This window comes from Simochromis diagramma, unplaced genomic scaffold, assembly GCF_900408965.1.
Source record: "Simochromis diagramma unplaced genomic scaffold, fSimDia1.1 OVJJ01000501.1, whole genome shotgun sequence".
Taxonomy (NCBI): domain Eukaryota; kingdom Metazoa; phylum Chordata; class Actinopteri; order Cichliformes; family Cichlidae; genus Simochromis; species Simochromis diagramma.
The window spans coordinates 2512571-2535399 of NW_024387320.1; the positions used below are offsets into that span (position 1 = coordinate 2512571).

Below are 22829 nucleotides of genomic sequence, written 5' to 3' on the forward strand. Positions count from 1 at the left end.
ATTAGCTCACAGCAGCTAAATGTGCTATATGTTTGTTTCGTGTACATACTTATGTAGAATTTGGAGATTACTTCGATCTGCTGCTGTCAGCCCAGAGTAATCAGGCTGATCCAGAGCCCTCCAGCTGAACTGGCAGAGGCAGTGCATGGATTTCTCTTCTAAGTGAGGATTTGGTTTATCAACAAACAGGATTGCACCATCCGTTACTCTACATCCTAAACACTATGTTCTGTGCTCGCCATTCAATATAGTTTGGGGGTTTTTTGGATTCAGCTAGATGTCAATTGTTTCTGATTTGAAAAACGTGACTGACCAAGCCGAATAAGAGGTTTATCTGTTTTTAACATTGCAAACATGTGATTGGGTTTAAAAACGCTTTCCCTCTCTCCCCTGTCCACATGAGATCTGCAAATATAAGCTGATCTATAATTCATATATTCCTGCCGAAAAATCAAACCATCACAAAACAGCAATCTGCATGGGTAGAAGGCAAGTTTGAGCAGATTTGAAAGTTGTCTCTGTTCAAGCTCTTCCTATTGAATCTTTTATTTTTCCAGGCATTTTTCTCAGGGACATGAGCTTATTGCAGAAGAGAGCAAAGCACATCAGATGGATGATGAGAAAGGGGGAGAAAGATTATGGCTTGCCACAACTCTGCTGCATCCCCCTCTCTCTTTCCTTCTTTCTCCATCTTCTTCACTGTTCCAAACCCGGGCTATACTGTAAATAAAAAATATTTGCTAATTTTACCTGAATGTACCATCAGTTCAACAGTTGATATAAGAGAATAACTGACTTTACAATTAGTCATTTATTTATTTATTTTTACACTTTTTTGGTTCCCTCACTTTCTCGTGGCTTCTGGTGGCTTGGCTTTATTTCACCAATTCTTGGTATTATACGGTGTACATGTTTTTGAGTCTGCCAATAGTTGCAAGTACTTTTATTTTGTTGTGATTGATTTTCAGTAGCAGGCACAATGTTAAATATTTTCACCATCTTGGTTAGTGATTCAGCGTGAGATCATTTTCTAATTTGCACCGCAGACCGCTCAGTATTGTTTGTTCTTGTTTATTAACCAAAGTCCTGGAGAAATACTGAAATTTTGACCTGATGATAGAAAAATAGAACACAAGTATGTATTTCATGAAATCCATCCGATGCGTGTGGAGATTCATTCTAGTACTCATTCTCATGCTGATGAGGAAGAGCAACAGGCACTGATACCCTGTGAGAAAAAGGCGACGTTAGGTGAGAAGGCACATACTATTTACGAGCTGTCCTCATTGTTCGGCATATGTGCTTACGTTCCTTTTTGGCATGCAAACACACACACATACATACACATGCACAAGCAAAAGACGGGCGTAACGGAGTAGTGTGTACAAAGTCCACTGTCACCCATTCCTACCATCTGCTCATGGGCTTGTGATAAGCAGTTGTAATTAGAGATTTAAACTCCTGTCTTCCTCTCTTTCTGTTTTCCCTCTCTTACACAAAACCAAACTCATAAATCTCTCCCTTTCACTCTCTCTCCCTGACTTATGCTCACTCTCCCTTTCAGTTTTTCCCCTATATTCACCCAAGCAAGCACTCCCCCCCACCTCACCCGCTCTCCTTTTAACTCTCTCTCCCCCTCTCTCTCTCTCAGATGGGATGTGAGTGGAGGATTTTAGCCTATTGGTGTAGATGTAGAGAGAGATGGGAGTTGAGTTCTCTCTGGCTTTCTCTCGCTGAGTGTTTCAGATCTCTGCAGCTGAGACCAAATTGTCTCTGGATTTTATTTGCTATCTGCACAGAACCACAGGGAGAAGCTACACTGAGGTACAGCGCATAATGTCTAATGCTTTTCGTGTGTTGTGTTGTTTAGTGACTTCAGAGCTCCTCTGTCTCGGTCGGTCACATAAGGCCCGATGGCATACTGTTGGGTCACCAGCAAATATTTGGATGAATCAAAACTATGATTGTGAATAATTTTCCCTTTGCATGAATGGAATTTCCTAAGCGTACAAGTAATCTACAAAGGATAAAATGCCTGCTATAGTTTGATTTGACTTAGATGTTTATACATATTTTGAGTTTCTTTTTGCTTGTAGGTATTGCCTTTGTTTGCTGTCTGTAGATCGGCCTTTGTTTCTATTCATTTTTTTTGTCCCTCTTGTATGCTGTTGTTTGCCTGGAGATGTTCCATGTGTGCTAACTGGCAGAGCAGAAAAAGGGAAACAGGTTTGTTGGCTTGTCAGCTGCAAACACAAACACGCAGCCCTCCAAAAAACCTTTAGGGTACTGAATGTCAACTGGGGATTGCCCCAGTTTCAGATGACCTTGGGCGACTTTCACCTAAGCTCTATGAGGTTGTATGATGTGTACAATCAGAACCTATGTGTAAATATTTACAGAAAGTGAGGAAAAAAATCAGGAAAGAAAAAAGAAGTATACTATAGAGGACTGGAGAGCCAGGAAAAATAGGGGTGACAATGGGTGGTGAATAGATTTTACGGAGTGTAAAGCCTTTTCTTGGTGTGACATAAGATAGCTCAGTATCCGACAAGATGATGACTCTGGCTGTGTAGAATAAAAAAACTGCTTTTGTTTCTCTGGAGCTCACAGATGGTCTTATTCAGACTGAGAGTCTACACACCCCAGTGTGCATGTGTGTGTGTGTGTGTGTGTGTGTGTGTGTGTGAGAGAGAGAGAGAGAGAGAGAGAGAGAGAGAGAGAGAGAGAGAAAAGACTGAGTGCATGCGGGTTAAACTTGTTGGTGTTAAACCCTTGGGATGATATGATTCAGAGCTGGTACTAATAAACACAGTGTAAAAAAATCACTCGTGATGTACAAGGAGGTCCACTTGTTTTAGTCACAGCGTCCCTTTCAACAAGCTGTATCTGTGTCTGTGTGCTATTCCCATCTGTCCTGTTGCTCAGCCAGACTGTGGGCCTCTCTGTCTGGCAGTATCAGAGGTATCATTCTCTTTAAACTCAAAAGACTGTCTCCACCACGTTACTTTAACAGTACCATTTTTCCAGCAGTTATATTCCAGACTCTCTTTTTTTTGCTGCTTCTTTTCTTTTCTCTGTGGAGCATTACTAAATGCTGTGTAATCCGCACAAGGGCGCCCAGTTGCCTGTCCTGTGGTCAGCTGTTGAGCCACATGGTCTCAAGACTTAGTCACCACCCTCCCTGATAATTATAGGTTGATTTATGAGCTCGAGGAGGATGATGATGAAGAGCAGGAGAGGGTGGTGGCTGAGCAAAGACCTTTTGCTGCAAGCAAGGTTTTTGATGGATTTGCTGCTATCAGAACTCCAGTGGTGCTCAAAGAATATACAAACCACCAACTGTTTCACTCATGTAAAGTAGCCCACCGGCTGTGTTGCAATGCTGAAGCCCCATGGCTTTGACAAGATTTAAATGACACCTTTTTTGTATGATTAAGGGGCGAACCGCCTTTCAAGAGAGCTGTAGGAGAGAGTGTCTGGTTCTGAAAGTCAACGTTATATAAAATGGAGAAAGGTAAAGGTGGAAGATGATGCCACCACTTAGATATCTTTTTCCTTCATCTAATAAATGAATTCAGAACTAGAGAGTCTCACTATTTCATCACAGCACGAAGGCCCTGAGTTTGACTCCACCAAGGAGGTGGGGCCTTTTTGTGTGGAACTGACAACAACTGTTCCCTCTGAGTCTGCACGGATTCTCTCCATGTACCCCGACTTCCTCCCACAGTCCAAAGACATGCATGGGGTTAGGTTGACCAAAGCCTGATTGGGAGCTTGAATGGTTGTTTGTCTTTCCATGTTAGCCCTGCAACAGACTGGCGATCTGTTTAGGGTCTGCTTGGCCTCTTGTCCTGTAACAGCTGGCGTAGGCTCCAGCACAAATTTGACCCTTGAACTGGATAAGTGAGAAGGGATGGATGGATAGATGGATGGAAGGATGGATGGATGGATGGATGGATGAGTGAAACTCTGTCTTTCAACACCTCCAACTGTGAGATGGGATGATTAAACATCTTTGTCTATATTTTTTGTGCCTGTCCACCAGCTGATATCTTCATAGTTCGGAACTGTGCGGTTATCACGCTCACTGAAATTCCTTGGCGTTACTCTGACAGAAAGCCTCCAAGCCTCCTTTTGAAAAACAAACAAACAAAAAAAAAATCATATCTTCACAGACATTGAGTAGATAGATGAATTTCATGCGCCTGAGGTCAGAGGACAGAAGGCTGACTGGGCAGACAAAAGAGGGGGTAGAGGGGGTTCATCTGGGAATGCCATGGATTAAATTGGACTGCTGCCAGCTGTAATCCAGAGCAACTGTGCTATTTATTTGAATTATGAGTTGAGATGGAATTGTGCAATATTAGGAGTATGTTGTAAAGAAAAGGACTGTTTACTAACATTATCAGGATTGAAAAGATTCCTGATCTATGATAATTATTTCATTATTTGTTTGTTTCTTTTGTTTGAACAACAGTAAATCCACCAAATTCCTGTATTTTCAGATTAATGACAGTTAAAAAAAGAAATAGAGTTATTGCCCTCTCCCTTGCCAAAGCTTTGCTCCAGCTATGAAACCTTGGTTGTATCTGGGTGTGCTATAATAATAGCAGCTAATAAATCCAATCAGAAATCACATTTTTCATATTTTTGGTACTCGGCACAAATTTCCTAAAAAATTGGAAGCAAAGTTTTTGGGGAAAAGTGCTTTATTCTTCATCTTATAGATCATAAGCATGAACTGGAAAATAAGCTTGAGAATGGGATGAAACCGTCTGAAAACTGCTATTCTTATGAGTAAAACCCATAGGATTGGACAGCTGCTTCAAACTGCTGCTAAAGTTAATGACAGGTGGTGAAAAGCACTCGTGGCATCAGCAGCAGCAAAAGCGTGTTTTTAGGAGAGGAACTCCTGCAGCAAGCTTTGGATTGGATCCAAACCTTTTGTCTGAGATTTTCCCCCATCTGATGAAACAATATCATCAAAGCAGTCTGCATGGGTTCAATGCTAAACAGGTGCAGCAGCTGACACAAAGGTTGACTAAGCCCTAAGGAGATGGAGGCTGTCCTCTATGTGATCTCACTTTATATAGAAGACTTCCTCACAGTAATACAGGCGTGACGCTGCTGGTATGTGACTGGTGGCCTTGCAGACTTTGTTTCACTTCCTATAATTGGACACTGTGTCATAAAGGGACATCAGTGTCAGGGTCGATGTCTGGGCTTGCCAGGACTTGCTTTTGCTACATGTATTTATGAATTACCTTTCATCAGCTGATCAAGGGATGAGGGTAGGATAGCTTTATCTTATGTGAAAACCACAGTTAACACTGCTGGATTTTTCCCCCCACAGAGAGAAAAGAACAACACATAAGTAGCCTGCAGATACTTTAATGTTATGAAGGTAATTTAAGAATGGGAGCTGAGATCGCTCGATTGTGTAACATGGCTTGGATGGTGCAGAGGGAGGATGATGAATGCATTTCTCAGCAGGAAGAAACAAGTAGGATGGAAAGAGAGGCTGCGAGAACAGCTCATGAAGCAGCTGTTTCGCTCGCCTGTCTGAAAATTGTTTGAAGGCAGGTGCGTAAAATGTGGCTACTCTATTTCTGCCATCGTATGGACAAGTGGACCCTCCGCCGTTGCACATAAATAATTGTCTACCTACCAGGTTCTTTTGCCTGTAGCTACAGTGGCTGATATTAGAGCGCTGAGTGTGAGTGCATCAGCAGAGCCATGCTAATGATTTGAACAGGATTGGTTAAGTATTCCCTTTAAAAATGCCGCTTTGATCTATTCAAGGAGCCATGGGGGGAGTTTTTGCTGAGATGAAAGATAATGTCTAGCTGTGATGTTTGTGTGTCTGATTTCAAACATGTCATCACTCACATTTAACCTTAATCAAATTAAGGCATTAGCTAATGAGGCATGATGCCCCATTTGACAATGCTACAATACACTCCTACTTCCATCACGCTGATCTCCTGAAGATCCTCGTTAGACTGCTCTCCACAGAATGAAAGATCGAGGATTATCGACAGAAGTGAGGCAAAAGAAGTGAGGCAAAAAGCAGAGTGTGTGACCTAAATTCTTGAGAAAAAGGATCACTTACAGCAAAGCTGGAGTGAAATGAAGGAGAGAGGATTTGAGGTGAAGGATAATGTGTTTGGTAAAGAGAAAGTGTGGAGGAAAGGGTGATAAAAGATCCCAGTTAGTGTTATCATAATATCTGTTCATTTCTGCAGGTACAGATAAGAGCTCTGAAATGAAGGAAAACGTCTCTGTAAAGCAATGTCTCATACCATAATGTGGAAGAAATTGCTTCGGGATCACACATGCACATACTCCCAGAGTGTTTGTGTTAGTACGTGTGTGTTTTAAAAGTGTGTTTTTTTATTTTTTATTTTATTGATCTTGTAATTGCATCCCTTTGTATAACCACCAATCCAAAATGTAATAACCTCTAAATCGTTCCCACCTGCCTTCTTTGTTTTTACTTTGTCTCCATGTTATAACTCCCTTACTCTCTCTTACATTTTCCAGTTGACCTTACACCAGACTACAGAGTGTGTAATTTAATTAAAGCCATAGTCGCACACGATCTGTGGCAGGAGGTGATAATAGGTAGTGCAATAAAGGATTTTAAGTACAAGCTAAGTGTTAGAAGTTCATATCATTGCCTATGTAACCTTAGACTGAACAGCACAGGCTGGTATAGGGAAGTGTTGACATTATTAGGGATCACTGAGACAGTGGAATATTAAAAGGAAAACATTTCAGAGAGACTGATTAGAGGAACATTTTGCAGCTTTGTGAGGGTGTCTAATCTTGTCACATGAAACACATGATAACTATTAATTAAGTAAATTAATTAAATCAGCTTATTTTTCTTGTCCCTGTTTAAGCAGTTCATTATGAAAAAAGAAATGGATTCAAATCCCTGCAAGAAAAGTCTATCTGTCACACAGCGCTTGCATTCAAAGGTGTTGACCTTTATAGTAATTGGAAAACAAACTAAAATCATGTAGTCACGCTTTATGTATTACTAAAATTAGGGATAATTAAAAATAGGATTTGTTTAAATCTTTCTTCAGATAAGTCATATGGTCTAATTTCAAATCAGCATTTAAGACTAACAAGCTACATTACATTACAGACATATGTAGCATAAGCTAATAATAGCACCATTGTTAAAACTACTACGATGGAGAAAAATTGCTATGCCTTTTTATGCCATTAGCATAAAAAAATCTTTATATTGCTTTAGTCATTGGTTGCTTACTTTAGACTTTAGATTCAAGATTTTTCAAATGTTCATTGGAAATAGTGCTAACTAGCTAACTGCATGAACAACCACAATATTGGAGGTTTGCTATTTTTCTAAAACTTCCTGAGATGTTGTTTACCCAAAATACTTAATTTGCAGCTCCTTGGGCTTTCAGCATCACAACCTCAGAACAATTACATTTATAAGTGAAAACAAGTGTGGTCATGACTACAATTTTTTAATTTTTGTTAAGGTAAGGCAACTGGAACATTTATAATACCATGGCATCACTTGTAGCTAGGTGCTAACTTTGTCAACATAGCTAAATTCATTCTTTACCATTAAATTAGGAGTGATGGGACGTAACTGGGTGATAATGAAGTGAGACAGCAGTTTTTTTTGTCTTTGTGCTAAAACTTCTGTACTGTTATTAACAAAGTCTTGGGATGACAATATTGCTCTAAAATAACAGCTAGCTTTCTAGCCTTACTTAGCCAGTTTGAGGAAATATTAAATTGGATCAACAGCAATGAGTTGTTGTACAATATGTAAACCTTCATTTTAGTGTCTTGCCCTCACTTAATGTAGGCTTATAGTATGCTTTCTGCATATGTATGTGTAAAATACAAATTCTTATTGCGCCACCTCTCAGGGTAATGGATCAGTCAATTTGTAATTTAGGTTAATTATGACAATAATTGCTTTAATAAGCTCAAACAGTGGGTACTGTATTGGTGTTTGGGTAAGACCCCCATTAATTATATGAGCAACGACTCAGAGATTAAGAGTGACAGACTAGGACTGATGCAGACAGATGGAGAGATTATCCAGGAGGAAAGCACAGGAAGCTAATTAAAAACAGCTGATGTGTGAAGATATGCAACAAAGAGGAGATCTCCCCTTTCAGAGGTACCCTCCTCTCTCTGTATCTACTTTAAGCATTTCTATTTTTCTTGGTATTATAATTACTTTCCCCCATGTTGCTGTCTGCTTTGTCTTTCTCATGATTACAGTCTTTTCAGTGACTGTAGATGTATGATTTTTTTTAACCATTACTGTCTCTGATTTTTAACTTTATTCCTTCTTATATGTGTTGTTGTTACATACCTTTCAGTGGCTCTCCCAGTTCTGCAGGTGAGAATTAAAGCATGTGTGCTTGGAGATGAAGGAAGATAGATTTAGAATATTAAATCAGCAGCATGGTGGGTAGGTGAGTAGAACCTAACAGTGAAATGGCTAAAATAAGGCTGTAATGGACATGTGGAAATTGTGAAAAGATGCTTTGAGAAAAAAACAAATGTTAACAAGGGGAAATTCCAAGGTCACTGTGGGGATTATTGCCAGTGCAGCTCTGTAGTAATGATGGTGATAGCCCATAACTATTCATCACCACCACATTACAGGACTAAGTGTTTGGGTTTATGTGTGTGAGCACATTAAGGGGTTTCAGACACACCTGTGTGTGAGCATTTAACCTCCATTATATTTTTTCGGCGTGTCTGGCTCCAAAAACACAGCTCATGTCGCTCTGTTTTGTCTCCTTTGTCTGGCAGTTGGCTTTGTAGCCGGTTTCTGTCTTTATGGGTCTCCTTGGCAAACTATCCCTGTTTGGCCACAAACTCATCAGGGCACACTACATGAAGCAAATCCAGGCGCCTCCCCTCTCCTTGTCCCTCCTCCTCATTTGTCAGAGCAGCATAGTGGGGAATAGAAAGAAGGGGTGGATGATTGTGAGGCTAGGGGTGTAACTGCACCCCTCAGATGGAGTGAGTGGGCTGGGCTCAGCGAGGTCTGGAGAGGGGGAGGGACACAGAGGGAGATAGAAAGACAGATGTAAAAGAATGATCAGCTCCAAGCGGCATAGTTACCATGGCTACAGGGAAGGGGAAGAGGATGAATGAATGACATCACAGTGGCGGGGAGGTGAGAGAGTGTGAAATTGATTTGGAGCACGGGCAGGCTGCTCTCGTAGGGTTTTCGTCAGGCGGACACATTTCTCTCGCCTGCGTGCCGTGGTGTCTCCTGTGGACGAGCTCTCACTGGTGAGACTCTGCTTTTTCTCTCCTTCTAACACTTCTTGTTCATGAGCCTGATGGTGAGTGTGATTTTTGTTTTGATAACAGTATTCAGGTACTACAGCACAGAATGAGAACACGCATGCATGCGTTAAGGAGCATGGGTGTCATGTGTGTCTTTGGGAATGAAAGGAAATGCATATGGTGTGCCATGCAGTTGTCGTGGGTCTAAATATACCACGAGACACTTAGTTTAGTGTGTTATTATGGCTGGGAATGAACAGCTGATTGTGCAAGAAAGATTTCAGTGTACCGTGCTGTCATGAGATCTATTTGATTACAGATTTTCACACTTTAAAGCTGTTGAGACTGCATCTGTTGTCATCTTGTTGCTGATGCTTTCAGCTGTTATGTCATTTTCATTTAGTTCCTTAAGGTCACTTCTTTGTTGCCTCTGTTTTTAGCAGCGTGAAAGAGAGGTTCAGAAGCCAAACCTGGTTTCTGTTCAGAAAGCACCTCAGCCGTGGAGCTGTGGAGCTTTTCCACCAATGGAGAGTGAACTTGACTCTTAATTTACGGGTGGTCTTTCTTAGCAGTGCACCAATGTGCTGCGAGTTCGTTGGCAAAGCTGGCCTTGTGATTAATGAGGAAGTTGACCTGTATTGACCCCTGAGAGACAAACAGACAGAGTTGAAGGGCAGGGGCTGGAGGTCACAGTAAAGTCAGTCAAAGTCCTTGCTCAGTTTCTCTTCCTGTTGGTCAGCATCCAGAATGGTGACAGATAACAGATTACATTAGTGATCAAAAGATCAACATTAAGTGATTTTGAAAGCATAATCCATTATCCACGCACACTGGTCCACATTTTTGTTGTAATATGCCTAGTCCAGATGGTTTGTTTCACATCTTTTCAGCTGTTACTTGTGTGCTGTCTATTCTTATCTGGAGAGAATATGCAAAGAGGTACAGTGCATTAGCAATGCTCCTTAACAGATAGTATTGTATAATTCAGCCACTGAATGTAATAGTTTAGAAGCAAAAGGAAGAATACTGTACTTAGTTATAAAAACAGCAGGAAAGGCTGAATTCCCCAGACAATATGCCTGTCCGGCATCAGCACTGTTGGTAGGCTCAGGGCATCAATTATGAATAAAGAGAGGATGAATATACATGAGGCTCTTTCAGACAGTTTAATGTGAAACTGATAAAACTGTCACTGGGATATGCAGACAACTATACCGTAGATGTGGGTCACACTGTGTTTCTATGTGTTAAAGATGAAATGATATAAAAATTTCAAATCACAGTTATAGTGACCAAAAGGATCGTGGTTATTAACACAGTCACGGTGTGGTTTGAATGTGTCGGATAAGTTTAATGTTTTTTACGAAACCAAAAAGTTTCCTCGGTTCAGGTCTGTGCAGTTTATTTTGTGTATTTTGTGTCATTCTGTAGGACATCTGAAAGTGCGAGATGGACCCTTCAGCCCATTTATTCTAAATCTATTTTTAACAAAAGAAACAACTGAGCAACCACAGAACAAAAGAGCAAAGCAAACAAAACAAACACTTCTCTAAATCAAAACATGGAAATCCATACGCTTCAAAAACATGTTTTCATAAAGAGAAAAAAGAGAATCGCATGTGTGAAAGCCACATCGTCTTTTACAGTGTTGCAGTCTGCCTTTGCCTTCATGCCAAATTCCTTTGATGTTTTTACAAACACAGCGAGACAGTGTTTTTTAGCCTCTTATAGAATATGAACCTTTATTGTTTTCCATTTATTTTTTCTTTTCTTTAGCATGTGCATTAACACCATCTACGCTTTTACATAAAGAGTTGTTAAGACACACACTGTAGGTAAATGATGGATGTAGCTTGTGCATCTAAAAAGTCAAGGTACTGAGGATACAGCTTAAACCTTCATACTTTCTAAAGGCCAGCAGGTGGCATCTCTGCTAACTGGAAAAAGAAGACAGAATCAATCAAGATTGTGAGGATCTAAAATGTTGGGCTCAAATGAATGGGTGACATCATGGTGACTAGATGGACCTCATTTATATACAGTCTATAGGCTCACCGGATGGGAGTAGCTAGTATGGATGTTAAGGTGCTCCACTGCAGACAGTATACAGTTGTACTGTCAGTCTCTTTTAGGTCATTTTAAAAGTTCACCTGAGTGAGTGTGAGGCTGCCGGCATTCTGGAAAGCATCACCTGAGACAGAATGCTTGCCCATGAAGGATGTCCAATCACTCGCTCTGAACACAAAACTGCCCGGTAGCAAAACAGTACCTAAGATAGTGCTTTTGTTTCAGTGTTGTGAGCAGATAATCTGAAGTCAGATCTAGGCCATCCCACTCTGTTACTGCATGTTTTCTTGTGTCACTTACACAGTGTCTTTAGGTTTTTTTCAATACCTTGCTCTTAACTTTGGGTCTCTTCTTCTCTGTTTATGACTACTACAAAGAAGTAAGAGTATGGTGGTTACTTAGCAACATGAAGAGTTGTGCCTATACTGTACCTGGGTGATATAAGCATATTTATTGTGTAGCCTGCAGTCTACAGTTCCTCGTTGGGTTTAGCTTTGGAGAGAAATCAGATTACTGGATAACTCTGACATATTGTTAGTTTATGTTGTGGGAAGCTGCAGATGACTGACTGCTGACAGTAATCCTGGAACCTACACAGTGAGATTAAAATAAAATTACACCTACAAACTTGGTAATGCAGTATTAGCTTATCAGCATGGTGGTGGCATGTCTCCATAATAATATTAGTAATAATAATAAGTTATCATGTCATCATTTAAAACATTGATTTATTAGATATATGATGCTTCTTCTTGCATTCATTTTACTTGGATAGCGGCAAAAGCAGCAAAGTTGGTGGGATTTGGTTCTTTCACAGGATTCTGTGTAGTGCAGCGGAGCTGTTTGTGCAATGAAAACAGACAATTTCTTGATCAAAATGTAATTTTTTGTGTGTGTGTGTTTTTTTTGTTTATCCTTAATGACAAAAAGTGGATCAACCAGTACTTTTTCTTTATCGTCTTTACTGACAGAATTACAGTATGTAACGCTATTGTGTTGTGTCGGCTGATCGGTTAACAGAGACAAATAACGAGTTTTTGTGGAGCATCATGATTGCTGCAGCATATTTATGTGATCATACTGACAGATTTACATAGTGACTTGGACAGTTCTCTTATAAACTGTCTCACTCTGTCTCTCTCTTTGTCATATAATCTCTGTTCCACACATTTGTATGTTCAACACAAAAGGCCTGTTCACTGCAGGAGCTTCTGTAAAAGCTCCTGCAGTGAACAGGCCTTTTGTGTTCTTCTCAAGATTTACAAAGATTTGAATACTACTGTATTTAATCCATCTCAGTTGGCTACTCTAACTTGTGTGTGAATGGGTGTATTAGAAGCACAACACACAAATATAGCTGCACAGATTTCTTCTCATTACTTTTATGGTAGACTTACAGCTTCCATTTAAGCTGTTTTGCAAGAGTAGAGTGAAATGCAAAATTTGTTAACAAACATGGAAATGGTTCAAGAAGCAACTTGATTAGATTTGCATTAAACTGGTGAAGCTTCCGGACTATAATTATGCTGTGGTTGTTAATAGTGCAATCACACTAGGGGAAACAGTGGTTGGAGAATGCAGTAAGACCCAACTTATTGAAGCTGTGAGCCGTGAACTTGCTGCCTCTGAAATGGTTGCTTCGAAGATCTGTGGACGCTCACAGTCAGCTGCAATAAAACGACAACAAGCTATGGTATCATTGTGCTATCAGTTAGAGATGAGTTACATGCAATCTGTATGCAACACAGGCAAAACAGGTCTCCTTCCACCAGCTGACCTGTGTGATCGCTCAGAGTTTGTGTATGTCGCATGTTCAGCCTCTGGGTGACCAGCTGGTCAGCGCAACTACCTGTAATCGGTCACCAATACCAAAAACGTTTGATGCAATCAGGCAACCATTGATTTTCCTTATATACAAGAAGGTTGCTGTCCTATTTACAATCTATTTTCCTATTGTGCCTGCAACACAATCGTATCCATGTTATTAGTCCCTGTATTTCATTGGAATCACAGCTGTCTTTTTCCATCTCCTTTTTTTACTTCTACACTCCTGCTGTCAGTTTAAAGTCAGTTACGTAACATGAAATTATGATATAATTATAAAAGACTTCAACTGGAGTGAACAAAAGGTGCGCTCTTTTTAGAAATGGACTCCTTTCCTTCAATCTGATTGCATCTCAAAGTGACAGCCTGTCACTTTTCAGTAAAAGTCTGTTTTGTAAAATGTGTTTGTTTATTTAAAGTAGTCACATGATGCATGCGATGTTGCGTCGGCCAGTGCGTTAATATATATCCTGGAAGTTTGTGTGTGTAGCCCTACCCGCTCTGTATCATTGCCAAAAAACAGCTGGTCAAGCGTTGTTGTGCATGCGCAGTAGAGTGTGCACAGTGTGTGTGTTTGTGCACATTCGCTCAGATACACAGCAGGCATCTTATGGAACATTAGTACTTGAATTTAAACAGCTGTTTGTAGCATGATAACATGAAGCTGAACGGTGATGTAGATTAGTAGATGAAGCCAACTGCGCGTGAGTCACTGTGAGTCACTCACACAGTGTTGTGTGTAAGACACCAGTCACTCATTCAGCTGGGGCAGATTGAGAGCAGGTGAGAGTAGGATGCTGTTTCTTCACTAAGTGCTGCTTGACTTGGAGCTGTTCACATGTTTGCTTGTACTTTTCTTTTATTTGTCTGGTTATTGATTGTCTCTCGCCGAAGCTTTGTGTTCCCGCGTTTGTTTGTTGTGCCAGCTGCTTGGCACTGGGAGGATAAACAAAGTCAGAGCGAGAACTGGACTCTCTTCCAGTTTTAGGGATTGTGTAGTGGGGGAGAGGAGGGAAAGGGAGGGATTTAGAGAGAGACTCATAATTACAGGCAGAAAGCGAAGCCTGCACGAGAGGAGAGAATCTAACTCATAAGTTATTAATTGTTATAGCTCTCATCTGTCTCTGCCTTTGTCATGTACTAATTTATGTAATTTGTCTTTCAAGTCCTCCTCACTCTGACAGTTTTTTCCCTCGCCTTTCTCATGTTTCTCTCTCGTTCTTTCTTTCTTCTTCTGGCCAGCAGTGATAATGAACTGTATCAGTCTTTCAGCAGTCAACGGACTAGATGATGCTGAAGTGATTACTGCAGTCCTTTGTCATTTGTTGACTCTTAAACTGTGAAATTACAAACAATCCTGTTTACATGGCTGCCACTTTAGTCCAGCCAACCTATGCCTCAACGTCAAAATAAAAAATAGCTGCATGAATCTTGATCAACCACTTAATCAGAATTTTCTTTTGTCTTGATTGTCAGTTTCTTTGGCGAGAGAATTACACTTTCAGAGTGGGGAGCTTTTTACCATATTTGAGGGCGTATCAAGCTGACTGAACTCCCAAACAGATCGTGTTTGTCTTTATAACTGCCTACAGTCACGATACAACTGCAGCTGAATAATAAATTAATGGGGATGACACACATGATTGGCAGGGAGCTCCAAAGCAGATTGCAGGTCTTGTCACATTGGTGGGTGACTGTTTCAGATCTTTGAAACAAACAAGTCGTCATACGGGTTTGAACATTACTATAAACATTTTATTTAATGGCTGATTCATGTAATCACTCAGAAAATGCCTGAATTTTGGTGTTGACAGCAAAGCAAAGCATTTTTATGTGCCTTCCTTTGAAGAAAAAAATTGCTTTTTGTTTGTTTTGTTTTTTTGTTTTTGTTTTTTTACAAAAAAATGTTTCCATTTTCAAAACTGTTTCATCTATGATTTCTTTTCTTTCTGGCAAAAAATAAGTTGCTCTTCTATACAAAACCAGCTGATTAGTCACTACCAGGTGAAAATCAAAAGGTTTGTTATTTTGCATCGTATACCTGTGTGTTCATAAAATACTCCAGGAAAACAATTCAGAAAACAAGATTCAGCATAGTGTGATCCAGCAACTGAACACAACAGGCATTATTTTGTTTGTGCTTGTTAGTTTAAAAATGAATGGGTCAAAGATGAAATTGCCTGCCATGTCTGAAGCCCATAAATCTGATTTATAAGAACATGCAATTCTGCAGTTGTGACTGTTAGGTCAGTGCCTGGGAGCTGCTGAAGCTCACAGGCTCAGCATAGCTTGTTAACACCTGTCTGTTATTGAGTCACCCTGGCATAGCTGACTGGTACTGGGACTGATACCATTTTACCTTCATCTGTTCGACCTCTGTTCATCATTGTATATTCAATTTGTTTTCCACTAATGCACTGTGACAGGCCGCAGTGTCCTTGAAATAATTGATGCAACCTTTTATGTCACTGATGCATAGTAACAAACTATCAAATGAAACAAAGTGGTGCTTTAGTAAGACTAGTAACAGGATAAATGAGAGAGGATAATGCTGTTTGACCTCTTTTCTGCATTTATAGGTAGTTTCTCTGTGATCTGCAGCATTGTGCAGAGAAATGCTTAAATCTTCCCCCTGCAGGCAGCAATCCACCTTAGAATTAACTAACATTGATGCTATGTTATTAACTGGTATTAAGAATATTAGATAGTCTGCCATTTAATTTAAACCTGGCTTGAGCTGCTACTGTGTAATGATCAGATTGCACAATTATTCGGTTTAGAAGGTGATTCAAAAAGATTTAACACATAATGTGTGTGGCTTAGGAAATATTAGTGTAGTTATTAGTTCAGTAATTTGTCAGTTGTATTAGTGTAGCTGTCTGTAATCTTGTCAAAAAGTAACAAAAATATTGTTTGAGGAACTTTAGCAAATTTCTCAGTGCTGTTTAATCTTCTTGTTATTAATATATTATTTTAAAAGCGAAACATGGGCTAAAGTATTTAATGGTTTGATCATGTTTGACAACAGTAGACATAGATCTATACCCATATGTCTCTCATTGCTTTGGTAGCAGTTCAAGAAAACCAGCATGAGCGCTGCGCCACGCAGGAGATCAGTTTGTCTGAACCGTGTAGACATTCGATGAAATACTCTTGAGAAGGTAGATAGGACAGGCGTTTCACCATCTAAATGATGTAGCTGTTTGCATTGCCAATGAATATACGTTGACCTTTTTGATTACATTTGAGTGTAACTTGGTATGTACTCTGTCAACACTGTAATGGAGGAGGTCACTGTAAGAGGGATGGACTTGACCTCCTGACTATGACTGATGTAGATGATAAGGTGCTGACTCTATGAATCCACAATCTCAACAGGGTTGTCCGATAAGAACAGATGGCGTATCCACAAAATCCACTGCCACTGATACTAATACTAATCTTACCATAAAACTTGCAGAAAAAAATGTGCAGAAAAAATATGATGAAAATAACTCAGAAAATAAAGCAGATTGTAAGAGTACACACAGAATACAGAGAGAAAAATATAGAAAACTTGGGCAGTATGTTAAAAATTGTCTACTGGCCACCATCAACAACAGACAGTTGCAGTTTTTTGATACATGTGCAGTGCCACCCACTCCCCCATGCATGCACATGCATGAATGAGCTTGCCGCAAAAAAAATAAAAAATAAACTCACATACTTGGGATTATTTTTGTAGTAGACCACACAAACATGATAGACTGAGGCACCAGATGGTAAACCCTGGCAACATTTGGTCACTGAAGAGAAAAGTGTGAAAAATGTGTACTCCCAGATTGGCTGGCCAGAAGTTACTGGAAGTTGGTGGTTGATGCTGAGTAAAATCAGTCACAGAGAGGGTCCTGCACCAAAAACTTCTTTGTGATTGCTTTGGCCACTAGCAGAATGCTCGAGTCACCTGTAGTTTGCTGGGAAGAGGCCAACTTGTCCACAAACACTTTCTAACTGAGTAGAAGTGAAACTTGAAAAAAAAACGGTTACCGGAAAAAGAGCCTTTTCACTTTCAAAGGAAAAGTTGCACATATTGAAACATGCTGGCTTTAGCAGTAAGCAGCTCTAAATTTGAAGGTAGAAATTCTCAGATTCCAGTTTGTGACACACTTTCTCAGGTTTCGCTACCTCTCTGTGGTTATTTCTTAAGTGGTTGTAGACAGATCTTCCGTTAAAACTATGGGTGACTACAGCAGTCTGTTAGCAAGCAAAGCAGTGGGGAGTATAGCAACCACTCACAACTAGTGGGGAATAATTGTTTTTCCCTAGGGACCAGTGGTTGCCAGGAGGTCACCAACCAGTCTCTAGGAACTAGATGAAGAACACCTTGAAGCTTCTGAATAAACAAACAGATGGGGTTAACAAATATCATTAAGTTAATGGTGATGCGCACCAAGTTAGCAGCTAGCTTGTCTATTATGGATTGAGCTAGCTTCTTAGCTCAATCCATAATAGTCTCAATCAGTGTCTCCACTGTCGTTCTCCACAACCTAAAGGAAGAATCTTACTTCAGTATTCATCAATTGTGCTCTACAAGTTAATTATTTTTCATGCCCTCACAGCACAAGTCGGCAATGGGCTCGACCAATTGTCATGAACAATTATGACCAAACCTAATATAGAGGATTTTAAATTGAATCCCAAATTAAGAAAGTACTGTCAGTAGCACAATTACCATAAATTAAAAATGATACCAATGTAAGAAAAACAGGACAGATTAGCAAAATGATAATAACACTTTGTGCAGTGAAAAAAATCAACAAAACAGAACAAAAAAATATGATTGCAGCTGTTAAACAGATAATTTAAAAAAAATACACGAAATAGCAAATTATGTTTGGTGTATGTTTACTTGAGCACCTTGTGTCAATAGCATGATACAATATATGGGATTGTAAGTAGCTGGAACGGATTTACACAAATAAATCTATCACATGGAAATGAGAAATACTGAATTCACAGTCTCCTTTAATATATAATACCTCACACTTCACAGTGCTAAGTGCCTTTGGCTTTGCCTTAATTAGGAACCTTTCCTGCACCTTGGATCCTTCACCACTGAAACTCAGTTGAAGAGATCACACGTAAGAACAAATGTACTCACTCTCTAGGGCGTCAAGCACAAAATTCATGGTGGTAACACAGTTGCAGCATTGATTGACACCTGAGGGTGATGATGGCAGAGTGACCGCTGTGTCAAAGTGAATGAAATTTATGATCTGTGCATCAAACGCTGCCTTAGTGAAAATCTGTCAGTGCTGCACAGAAGAAGAAGAGAGCCTCAGTCTCTACCAGAAACAGCATGTGCTACAGTGTGAGTGACTTTGAAACAATAAAGACATAGATAGATAATGCCAAGAAAACAGATTGTGGATAGTTACACAAGTGACTGCAGCTGTGCTTTCCTTTGACAGAGATTTAGATGGCTGTTATATACAATGGAGTCCTTACATCTGTTGTTTTTATCTCTTTTCTTCACTCTATCTCGCTGCTTACTTTTGGCTGCAGAGAGATAGAAATGATCATTACGTGTCACCAATTTATTGTCCTGTCTCTGTTGCCACAGACTTCCCTTCTAGGGTGATGTCTCACTTTGAAACTCTGTTTTACAGTACCTCATGTTCCAGTTTTCCAGCAAGCCACCGCTTTCTGATACGGCATCTTAAGTCTCTATTACTGCAGGCGCAGATAACATGCGCCATTAATGCTTAAAGACATTTAGATGGGACCGCATGACATTCCCCTGTCAGAATGTACTGCTGTGCGATCTCCATTTCAAAAGTGATAATGGGATAGTCGTTGTGTTATCCCAAAAACACTTTACTACTTGGCTTGCAAGTGCAGTAAAGGTCTGAATTTGTCTCTTGTCTCTGTGTTTGTGTGCAAACACATGTAGCAGTACGATTGAATTACTCTGCATAGTGCAGTCTTTGCACACACTCGAACACAGGCACCTGATTTTACTCCGGTAGTTGTTGTAGTAGTTGCTCAAGCTGTACTTTGCATACGATGCAGCGAGCAGTTGCTTTGACCTGATTTCCTATGACAGGAATTACTTGAGTATCCAGTCTGACACACATACACACAAATCTAACTCCCAGTGTGTCTTTTCTTTTCCCCCAGTCTCTTTCAAGTTTGCTCTGTTACTCCTCACTGTTCGCCACCAACGCGGAGTGAACCTCACCTGCTTCTCATGTGCTTTAATCCCATCTCTGCTCGCTCATATTTGACAGCGATTGTGCCTCAAAATCTCACACGGGAAAATCAGCATGCTATTCAGGCTGTAGATGTGTAAGCGCCACGCCACAGATTTCTAAAACGTGCGTCGCAATCCAGATTGATTCACACACTGCACACCCTGTTAACCTCTACTACTATCATCCATTTTTTTTAAGTGTGTTTCAGCTTCTCTCTGTTCTTGTTCTCGCTGTGTCTCTTCTTCCTCCTTCTTTCTCACATTCCCATCCTGCACAAATCCCTTTTTAACACAAAGCTTAGTAAATGCAAATCAGCCTTAAAGGACAAAATCATAGAGATCGGCCTACAGACACACATAGTTCATATTGCACCATGCCCTGTGGTGTGTTGCTGCATGATAAGTGCATTATGGTGGCGTCTAAACGTACTGCGCTCAAGCTCCAACGTTCTATAAACTATCTTTATCGGTAGTAAATTTGAGGCTAGTTTAAGACCGCTGATGAACACTTAACCTGTCACCACACCAAAAGCCGCACTGCAGCAGCTTCGCCTCTCTTTCTCTCTATGTCTTTAGCTGTCCTATCAAATTTAACACTCCCCTCTCTTTTTGCCTCTTGCTTATTTTTCTTTCTCTTGCTCCCCCTGCTGTGTCTGCAATTCTTCAGTTTAATCAAACAGCCCTCCTCACAATCTGTCTGTCTCGCTCTCTCTGCGTTATATCTATAATATAGCTCAATGGATCCTTTCTTGCCGCCTTTTTTTTTTTTTTGGGCTGAGAAGGTAGAGGATAGTCCAAAGAAGCGTGCATCTGTATGAGTCACTGCATATGTGTGTGTGTGAAGAAAACCAGGAGGGGGGTGTGTAAGGAGGCGAAGAGCATTGCGTCATTGGGGGTGTGTTGAACAGGAGGTGGGCTGAGCCGGCTGCCAGTCAGTGACGCCAGTGGAGCACGTGTGTTGGCTATGGCTGGGAAGACGTTGTGCAGCGGTTATCCGGCTGTAGGCGAGAAGAGCTAGAAACAGCCGCAGCTCCGTGTTGCCGAAAGGGGTGACCGAGAGAGTGCATGTCTGTGTGTGTGTGTGTGTGAGAGTGTGTGTGAGAAAGCGAGAGATGAACCGTATGCATGTAGATGCTGCATGAGCTGCAACCGGAGCTGCTACTGGTGGTGGTGAATAATGCAGACAGGGGAACAGAGTTTGGATAGCATGCAGTGAGCCAGATTAATAATGTATCGTGCCGGTTATGAGCTCTGCTTTAGTTAGTTTTTCTGGAACCTGTAGCTGCCTACTATCTGCCTGCTTTCCTCACTCACTGACTCCCCCGCATACCTTTCTGCCTGCCTGCCTTCCTACCTGACTGTTGGACTGTCTGACTTGCTCAGAAAATGTCTCACTACCATTTCATCAAATGTTGTAAGTAGCCATTCAGCAGTTCTATATTTATGCATGCAAGTAGACTTGTCAGCCATGGGTGTGTGTCTGTTGCAGTAGCACTTACTGTATGTTCAAGCTGCCGTACTGTATGAGTTCACATGCTTAAGAATTCTGGTCATTTGCTGCAGACGCAGCAGCGGTGTGGTCTAAACTTCAAATGGGTATGTGTGCCCCCCCCCGCACCCCCCGTGTGTGTGTGTGTGCGTGTGTGTGTTCGTGCAGTAAGTGGGTGTGTGAGCTTGCTGCAGAGAGCTGCTGCAGATGAGTGAAGTTGACCGGTGAATGCGGCAGGTAGCAGCAAAACGAAGGAAAGGAAGATGAAGTAAAGCCACAAAGATGCAGCTCCCACGAGTGTCTGGCATATTCACATCACACTAACAGACTCACAGAGAGAAAGTGGTTTCAAGGAGAGAAAGACAGATGGAGAGAAAACTGATGGTGGTTTAGAGGAGCACGGGAGAGAGGGAGGGGATGGCATTATTGGGAAAGGGATGGAAGGAGTGACATAAGGAATGTGGCCAAATTTTGAGTGATAAATGCAAATATTTGAGAGGCAACAGCAATGAAGACCGGAAAAAGGGAGAATATCGGAGGAAAGATAATTGAGTGCTATGATAGAGGTGATGCAGGCTGTCAAAGTCTCTCCTTCACTCTAAGAACCCACCTCACCTCTTAATCATCCACATCCCCTCTCCTACATATCCTGCATATTTATGGTGTCTGCAGCTTGCAGACACCATAAATGTGAGTTTGTGTGCATGTAACTGTGTATGTGTATGTGTGGTATTTTGCAATTTACAACCTCCTGCAATGGTGTTTGTGTTATTAGCCAAAGCCTGCTGGAGCCTGCATGGGATGCTCTACATTTAATCAATAACTGATAGCTTGGAGATGGGATGGCAGAAGAAGAAAGCTCATGCTTTCTTTCCCCGTCTCTCTCTCTCTCTCTCTCTCTGTATATCCACTTAATCCATATCCCAGATTCATTCAGACCCATTTCCGATTAGTCCTTTCCTGGTCTGATGTATTTGTCCACAACCATTCATCACATATTAGCAAGAGTCAGTGTATCTTGTTATTTTGACCACTTAGTGCAGATGTTATGTCCTAATATTTGAAAATAAATTGGAGGTTATTAAAAGGTGATATGATGTGCACGAAATTTTATGTGGTAAGTGAAGTGCACCTTACTAGAAGCTGAACAAAAATGTTCAGTTTCTAGTGATATACTCTCCTCGTTTTTAGCCTATTTTTATACCCATCTATCTTACATGCTTTGTACACCTACAGTTCATGTGTGGGCTGTCTGCTCTAATATGTCATCTTATTTGTTGTCTGTCATGGACTGGGAGTTTATGGATTTGTGTGACTGTAACCTTGAATGTATGCTTAATAGATGATGTATTGGGGTGACAAAGAGTGTGGACAAAGAGGATACAACCAAGGAACAAGCAGTAGGAACAGTGAGGACAGAGACTGAGGCAAGAAACAGTCAGCTGATCAGAAAACGATAATCAATATTATTGGAGGGGTATTAAAAAGTTCAAGTTATTGAACAAAATATCAGTATGATCTAGATGTGACTGTTGCTGCATTTGTTTTTATTTTACGTAAAAATGATTAATTGTTGTAATCAAGGAAATAACATGCCACTTCTTCTCCTGGGTTTGGACTGAAAAGTATTCCGAGGTGTGCGCATGTGTATGTGCAGGTGTGATGCACTACACGTGTCTGGTCTTGATGGTCTGTTTCATCTTTTTCTTCTTCTTTTTTATCTTCAACTCTGCAGTGAATGAAATAGATGCGATGAAACAATACACACCAGTCAAATTAAAGGAAAAAACCCTTAATCCTTGAACGCCTACAGCAAGGTCATCCTCTGATAGGTCGTAGGAGGTATTTTGATGACACTGTTAAGATTCACGTGTATCTTTCCTGGGTAGAGTCACTATAAATTAATGCAAG

At 40.6% G+C, this 22829-nt stretch overlaps 1 protein-coding gene across 5 annotated transcripts in view; it reads left to right on the forward strand.

The window, feature by feature from the left end:
• Nucleotides 1-1686: 1686 nt before the first annotated feature.
• The window catches only part of myo16 (myosin XVI), a 104373-nt gene continuing 83230 nt past the window's right edge, over nucleotides 1687-22829 (forward strand). Inside the window, exon 1 of one of the 5 annotated variants that reach the window (XM_040005452.1) lies at nucleotides 1687-1824. Coding sequence is in view for 1 of the 5 variants with exons in the window: in XM_040005450.1 (XP_039861384.1) it covers nucleotides 20816-20843 (28 nt within the window). In the remaining 4 variants the exon portion in view is untranslated. Of the gene's footprint in view, nucleotides 1825-8319; nucleotides 9363-16137; nucleotides 20844-22829 lie in introns of those variants that run through there. The other 4 variants (XM_040005453.1, XM_040005451.1, XM_040005450.1 and 1 more) reach the window with 4 other exon arrangements.